The sequence below is a fragment of the Thalassophryne amazonica genome, chromosome 22 (genome assembly GCF_902500255.1).
Source record: "Thalassophryne amazonica chromosome 22, fThaAma1.1, whole genome shotgun sequence".
NCBI classification, from domain to species: Eukaryota; Metazoa; Chordata; class Actinopteri; order Batrachoidiformes; family Batrachoididae; genus Thalassophryne; species Thalassophryne amazonica.
In genome coordinates, this window is record NC_047124.1 from 4,834,543 (window position 1) to 4,842,328 (window position 7,786).

Sequence of the window (7,786 nt, forward strand, 5' to 3'; positions counted from 1 at the left end):
ACCGCTAACATTTTCACAACCAGTTCTCAATTATGAACCACAAGGATGGAAAATTCAGAATTTGTATTTATTAACCTCCAGACAGGACATCAGAGGGCAGGTTTTCATTCCAACCAAGCATTCCATGAGCTAAGTTATGGGGAAGAACTGCTAATTCTACCTAATTGGAGTGAAAACCTGTATCAGTCCATGGCATCTCTGCTCATTTCTGCTCTTTAACACAAAAACCAGGACTATGGTTTGATCCAGCTCCATTCATTGCTGATGTATTTGTTTGATTGGTTTGGGCTGGCTTTCCTCTGCCCTCTAGGATCCAGGTACGGGATGCCGATCGACATGTGGTCCCTGGGTTGCATCCTGGCCGAGCTGCTGACTGGTTACCCGCTGTTACCCGGTGAGGATGAAGCAGATCAGCTGGCCTGCATCATTGAACTTCTTGGCATGCCGAGTCAGAAGCTGCTTGATGCCTCAAAGAGAGCCAAAAACTTTGTATCGTCTAAAGGCTACCCGCGGTACTGCACTGTCAAAACACTACCTGATGGCGGAACTGTGCTTGTTGGTGGTCGCTCGCGACGCGGGAAGCTACGAGGCCCGCCGGCAAGCAGGGATTGGAACACTGCACTGAAGGGCTGCGATGATCCGCTCTTCCTGGAGTTTCTGAAACAGTGTCTGGAATGGGATCCGGCAGTCAGAATGACGCCGAGCCAAGCCCTGCGGCATCCGTGGCTGAGGAGGCGGCTTCCCAAACCACCAGCGGGAACAACCACAGGAGAGAAGCCCTCTTTGTCATCATCCAAACGGGTACACGCTGGCACAGATGGTGCCATCACCTCCATCTCCAAGCTTGCCACGGCCACCACAACCTCCTCCTCCTCCAAAACCAGGACTAACTTAGCAGCCATCACTGATGCCAATGGGAACATCCAGTCTAGGACAGTCTTACCCAAGCTGGTGAGCTGAGAGTGAACGCACCCCGCTGGCTGAGACAAGAGTTCAGGAGAAAACACGTGGACCTGACGAAAGCACGTCCATGTCTGAAGAACTTTTTTTTTTTTCTCGTTGGTTGTCACAGCGTTGGGGTGCGTTCAGGACATTAAAGTTCATCACGAACTACTGTTAATGTGTTTTAAAATGTGCAGACTGGTCAAGCTGGGGTGAGCTGAGCTCAGTTTGTGGTGCGTTCAAGCTCTGCTCAGACAATCCAGACACACAGCATGTAGCTTCAAACACAACAACAACCACATGGTGCTGACCCAGGGAACAAGCCTGCTTTGTTTTTAACGAGCTGAACTAGTTTTTAATTACCACACACCAAAAACAAATCCCAGCCTAAGTGTTACAAGGTTCTACCTGACTGAGTGACTGTGTGGCAGAATTAGTCACGTAGTTTCCTCCTAATTTTTAGGTTGTAATTTGGAGTAATTAGTTACAGCTGCAAAAAATAAAAAAATATCTCTTGCTTTTCCATCTTTCATATGACTAGTTCACTAGTTTTGTGAACCTTAATTCACAGTTTATATATATGTATATATATATATATATATATATGGTCAAAGTAGGTCAACCTATTGGTCAGATTGGCAGTTCACCGAAAAGAAAAAAAATTCCTTGAAATACAAAGATTTGACCTTTTTGAATGGTGTGCAGTGGCATTTGTGTTTTCAGTGTGAAAAGAATCGGCTTACAAAAAAACCCCTTTTAGCATCAATATTAAATTATTTTAGTACCAAGTGAGCACATAGTTGCAGAACACATTATTTGCATAGCCGGCAGCTAAGCAAGTGTAGCCATAGAGCTAAACTACAGCAATTAAATTATGTGACAGAGGAACTAATGTGACAGCCGCCTCGTCTTTGGAGGTGTCATTTTTGTGCTGGTTTCAAAGTCTGCAGCATCATAAAGTTTGATGCTGCGCTAATCATCACTGAATGACTTAAACCCATAAAGTAATCCACTAGTCACTTTGATTACATTGAATTAATTATGATCTGAAACTTTTGCTCTTACTTGCCCTAACAACCTGTTAGCTGGCTAATGTTTTAGCTAGTAGTTGTTCTGCTTTGTATAGCTAGCTACATCTTGCCATCAGTTTGCTTCTGTTAAGGTGTCATTTTGCTACACATTTGCATTTTTTAACTGACTAGCATTTTGCCTATCACATTTTTAAGATAGTCAACTAGTTGCAGTTGGCTCGTCGTTTGCCTTTTTGACAGCCTGTTGGCTAGCCTTACCCTTTAGCCATAGCCTGCTAGCTCACGCCACTGCCCAGCCTTACAAAGCACAAACAGAATGACAAATGTTTTCAACTCCGCTGATTTTAGAGCTTTTAAATGTTTTATAACTACTTCTGAATGTTTAGCAGCATTTATGATATGTTATTTTATGGATTGCGTTCTTTAATATTTATTGTAAGGACAATAAAATGAGCTATGTTAACCAAAGTTGACATCTACAACCCCAATCCCAGCAAACTATCACCGGATAATCAGTGCGTCTGATAACCTGAGTTTAACTTAACCTGATCTCAGTATTTTTTTTTTATGTTTTGGACAATATTAGTTGTCACTCAGACTATTAGCTCATTAAATTTAGTGTCCTTTCAGAAGTAATAAACATCTTCTAAAAGACAGAATAACATTTGTTTTGATCATCAGGGCTCGACCACATGATTGTATATTAAGGCTCGATAAAGCACTCTTTAGCCTGTTTGGCGTGTTTGAAAGGTTCAAATTTAAAAACCTGCAGTTTGAGGTCTGTAAATTGCGTTTCATCGCACTCTAAACAACATAGTTCACAACTTTGAAACTTCACTTTAATTATGTCATATGTTATTTTTGCATGTGTTTGTTATTTGTGCGCATCAGGTGAAGCAAGGAATTGGTTGTGATTGGTGTCTCTGATGTGTGCCGTTATCGATTGAAATTTTTAGCTGATTCCATTAGATGGCGCTGCTGCCTAGCGTTTTGTTGGTTCCCAGTTTGAGTGAGTGCTCATGCCAGCATAGGCCTCGAAGACGTAGCTACCAGCAGCATTTGATGCTGATGTGTAACTCGGAATATGAAAGTCTTAATGTGTGAGAGTCATAGGCACCCATGAAAACATTTAAAGGAATGCTCTGCAAAGCAAGAAAAACTACAAAAAGCAAATGCACGTACTCCAGACCACTAGAGGGAATAAGGAACTTGTTTAGAATCGGTATATTTTCTTCATCTAGATTCTTATGACTTTCCTGCCTTCAAGAAATTCTACCAAAGATGATAATCACGTGTACGGCTTAACTTTGTCTTCCTGCAAGTTTTATTGAAGTTGCTGTAAACTCAAAATGAGCTCATTGGTCCCTCCAGTGGCCCGGAGCACATCTGTTATAACATATTTTGACGTGTCTTTCGTTTTCATTTTTTATTGGAGTTGGAACATTCAAAGTTTTGAACCTGTTGGTGCTGCAGCTACATTTGTTTACAGTTCAGTTTTTGTTGATCAGTATCTGCAGCATCCCTGGATTTGAAGTCTGTTATTCCCTATACTTTATATTTTGCGATTTGCCACGTTTCTGTTTGGTTGGAATTTCTGTGCACCTTCTGGACCAGGATCAGCAGTAATAGTTTTGAGTGCCAAGTGCTTGCTAGCATCTATTAACTACATTTAATAGTTAATAATTGAGGTATTTCACTCTGCAACCTTTAGATGTGGCCGGGTTCTGACACACACACACACAAAAAACTATTTGGATGAATATTTGTGCAAAGTTGTTGCATTTGTGCTCTTGAATTAATGATTCATTTAACAAAATGAAGAAGAATGCAAATAATTAGAATGGGAGCAATAACACTAATTAAGGGCAAGTGGGCGTGGCTTGGAAATGGTGGATAACTATTGACATAGAAAAAATTGATCTTGTCGATTTGAATGCAATTTATTGAAAATAGCTGGATGTTACCAATGTATTGCAAAGTTACATAGTTAAAACCAAAAACAAAATATTCTTGAGCCCTCTTGAATTATTATTATTATTATTATTATTATTATTGTTATTTTTATTCTGCTTGTCCTCGTCATTGTGCTTTTTGACAGAACCATGTTTAAAATGTGACCTCTTTGGTGGAGATAATTGTTAAATCAAGAGCACTCTTATTTTGACTCTTAAAAATTTGTCATTTGTACCAGTTATTTTCTCCCTGATTAAAAAAAAATCTGTAATATTTATTAGAAGTAGACTCAGACTAGTTAAATACGATGATCAAAAGATCAGTATTGGTGAATTGATTACTAATGTTGGTGGGGATAAGTTGATTTTTATTTATTTTCTAGACTTTAATATTTATTAATATTTACGATGATGTGCTGTTTATACAGTAATACTTGAATATGTGTGTGTGTGTGTGTGTGTGTGTGTGTGTGTGTCAGGTTATTACATGTAGCAGTATGAATGTTGACTTTATGACACGTTCTTATGCTTGTTCCCTCACAAACACACAACATACACATCTCTGGCTCTGCCCACAGTGTGTGACTTCACTCTGGGAGGAGGAGCAAGACGACAAACCGTGTGTACTGTAGCACACGGGATAACGAAGCTATTATGAAAACACAGACACTACAGGCTCCGCCCACCTCAGGGAAAGCTCTGCCCCCCCTTCCCCACTGTGTCAGACATTATACAGGAGGATGTTTTTATTGATTTTTGTAATGATTTGTTTGTTTGTTTTGGTTCGACGTGCTGAGAGTTGTAACTTTGTGCCTTCAGTATCTCGTTCCATGACACGCCCTCCCAGCACGCACACAAATACATTTTGGTGCAACTCATTATGATGTCATAAAGACTCTGCATGATGATTTACTTTTGGTCTTCTCCAATAAAAATGCCACAGTTGAATCCATGACCTCTGACCTCTGTCTCCCAACCTCTGAGAGCAACAAGAATATTCCGTTTGTCAAACCCGTTTCACATCTACACAGTGTGACGCCACAAGAACCTTTTTTCTCCTGAGGTTGGGTCTCCAGACTTTATGAGATGTCATGAACACAGCTTAAGTTTCTAACGTTAACCGATGTTTACAGAGTGGTGCGATGCACCGTCACCAACTGAAGCTTTTGGCTCGATTAGCGCTAGCATGCAGATGTCTCTGTGTTTGTGCGCCGTTGGGATGAGGCGTGTTGTGTAACCCGGCTGCACAATGTACAAACATATCAGCCAACTGTTGCCTGGAGACGAGGCAGGTGGTGCCTACAGACAGCAGGGCTAAGCTAACACTAGCAAATTGTCCGCTGGTGTGCAGCCGCGAGCTCCTACAGTTTGCTTTATGGTGAAGCTAATACTAGCTTTCTGCTAGTAGCCTTCAGAAAGTTTTTACCTGCAAGCTACAGTTGTGTTGCGCTCCTGCAGAAGCGCTCATGTTAGCTGCTACCATAGGTATTATTGTTGTTAAAAGCTTTCCCCACCACCTTTTTTTATATTTGTACCTCAGCTAGCTCTGTTATTGTTAATGTTGTCAATGTTGTGTCTAACACCCAGGGCATTTGGTTGATTCTACCAAAGTGCATTCCTTTACAAAGCTAGCTCTGAGCTAGCTGCTGAAACAGACGGTCGGATAGAAAGTAAGATGGAAAGCAAAGTGTACGTGCATAGAGGAACATTAGGCCTTTTCAGACCTGCACTTTGCACTGTCAGTTTCCTTAAAGATTCACTCTGTCATGTTAAAAAAACACACCATGTGACACTACCTGCTTAAAGTGTGGATTAGCAAGGTGAATTCTATCGTGTTTTGTGCAGATAAGTAAAATGGCTAACTAATATGAAGGATAGTATTGGATAAACACTATAATAACCACACGTTATTTACTTGCAGAAGAGCTCAACAAACTAGGTTGAAGCAAGCTACATGTTAACTAGACAAAGTAGCTGGCATGGCAAACTATTGTAGCAACTGGGACAAGCTAACTAGCTTTTAGTTCCTTTATATGAACAGTTGATTGAAGGGATGCATTTGTAGTGTATTTGTTTTTACCCAAACCGCCATCTAGTTAATGCTGCGTTTGATTGCATTAGGAACTCTGGGGAAAAAAAAGAGTTCTGACTTGGAAAAGTGCTGTCGAAGTTCCATTCACATCAGAATTCCAAGTCCACAACTCAGGCAGGATCCATGAAGGCCGAGGTCGCTGATAAACAGAATAAGCTTTTTGTTCATTTTAACTTGTATGTAGTGTTTACGTTGGGTTTATTCAGTAAATGTATCTGACAAGTCCTGACTTCAGTTGTGGATCTTGGTGTAGCTCCCAGTACGGCGGTAGGTCACAGGGAGAACAAAAATGTTGCAGAAAGGAGCTCAATGTCTTTTTCCCAAGCAGATGCACTGGGATGCATTTAGATCAGACATCGGAAACACCGAACGTAATCGAACACAGCATTAGTACATGACATGGTGCAAATCCGTTATGCTAGGCTAACGTGATTACAGAGCCACGTTTAGATGCTAGGTAATGCTGCAATGCTATTGGTTGCATATCTGAAAAGGGCTAATTGGATAGCAGAAATCATTTAAGAGGAAGTGCACAGAACATGTCATTTTTAACTTTATGTTGAAGAAGATTGTGCCACTAGAGGGCGCCACACTGTTTTTCGCAGTTTGAGGCGAGCCTTCCCTGAAATGTAATGTGGCAAATGAATGAGCGACGCATATGAGCCAACAGACAATTTCTTTGGTTCCTTCGGGCATACGGTCCACGAGTACCAATCAAGAAGCATTGTATAAAGTGTTGGCGGGAGCCTGACTAGCCTGCTAGCTTGTTGGCATGATGCGACACTGTATTTCTGTGATGTTTGCCAGCTGATTTTTTTTTAAATGATTTTTACCTGTACATAATGTGGAAAGCTGTTTTAAAGTCGGGCGTTAATTGCGCTGCTATGCCACGCCCACTGGTTTTACGAAGTACTGTATCTGCTGTACACAAACATGAGTCGACACTTTTCTAGTGAGCCTTTGTTAAAAATTTTATTATGGTTGGAAGAACATTAATAAAGCATTTTATTGTTCACCTCTTGCTCTGATTCGCTCCTTTTTCACACAACCCATTAAGACAGTAATTAGTTTTACCACCGTAACGAGGACCAGCATGTGATTGGCCCAGCGGTCGTACATATTCAGTTAGCAAGAAGGATGTAGTAGCTAATGATAGAAAGCACCATGAGGCTAAACCCTCAGTGGTGCATCATAATGCTGAGTTGATGATATGTGCAGGTGAGTCAGCGTGTCCTCAGAGCTGCTGAACAATGACTCAGCAATTATCTGTATCATTGGGCTGCATCCACAGTGGGCGGAGCTTTCTTCAGTTCACAACCTGTAATGTCACCTGAGCTGTAGTTGCTCCACATTACCTATTAACACTAGTTTTTAAAATACAAATGCATATTAAGTGATATTTTACAAAATTATAGTTTTGAGTAAATACAAATTTTTATTTTCTAACATTTTGTACATGTCAAATTTTACAAGTTAGTATTAGAATTTGTATTAATATTTTAGTATTTTTGCAACATTTTTGTAAGTACTAATTTTTTATAGGTTGTAAAGATGCATTTATAGTTTATATTTTTATTTTAATATGTTTTATTTGCTTTTTCTTATTCCATGAAATAAAATTCTAGTTTCTAACAAAAACACACTTTTACTTTTGAAGTGACTGTGTGATTTTAAGTATTTTCTTATTTTATAAAAACTTTATGTTATTAGCCTGTGCCAAATCAACATGGAGATCCATATCTGATCGATCTAACTGAAAGAACTTGATA

The 7,786-nt window shown here is 40.1% G+C and overlaps 1 protein-coding gene across 1 annotated transcript in view; it reads left to right on the forward strand.

Annotated features, from left to right (window-relative positions):
* Positions 1-7,035, forward strand: part of dyrk2 (dual-specificity tyrosine-(Y)-phosphorylation regulated kinase 2) — a 30,866-nt gene extending 23,831 nt beyond the window's left edge. The window contains exon 8 of the mRNA XM_034163914.1: positions 311-7,035. Within this exon, the coding sequence (XP_034019805.1) occupies positions 311-960 (650 nt within the window). The 3' untranslated portion in view covers positions 961-7,035. The remainder of the gene's footprint in view (positions 1-310) is intronic.
* The last annotated feature ends 751 nt before the right edge of the window (positions 7,036-7,786 follow it).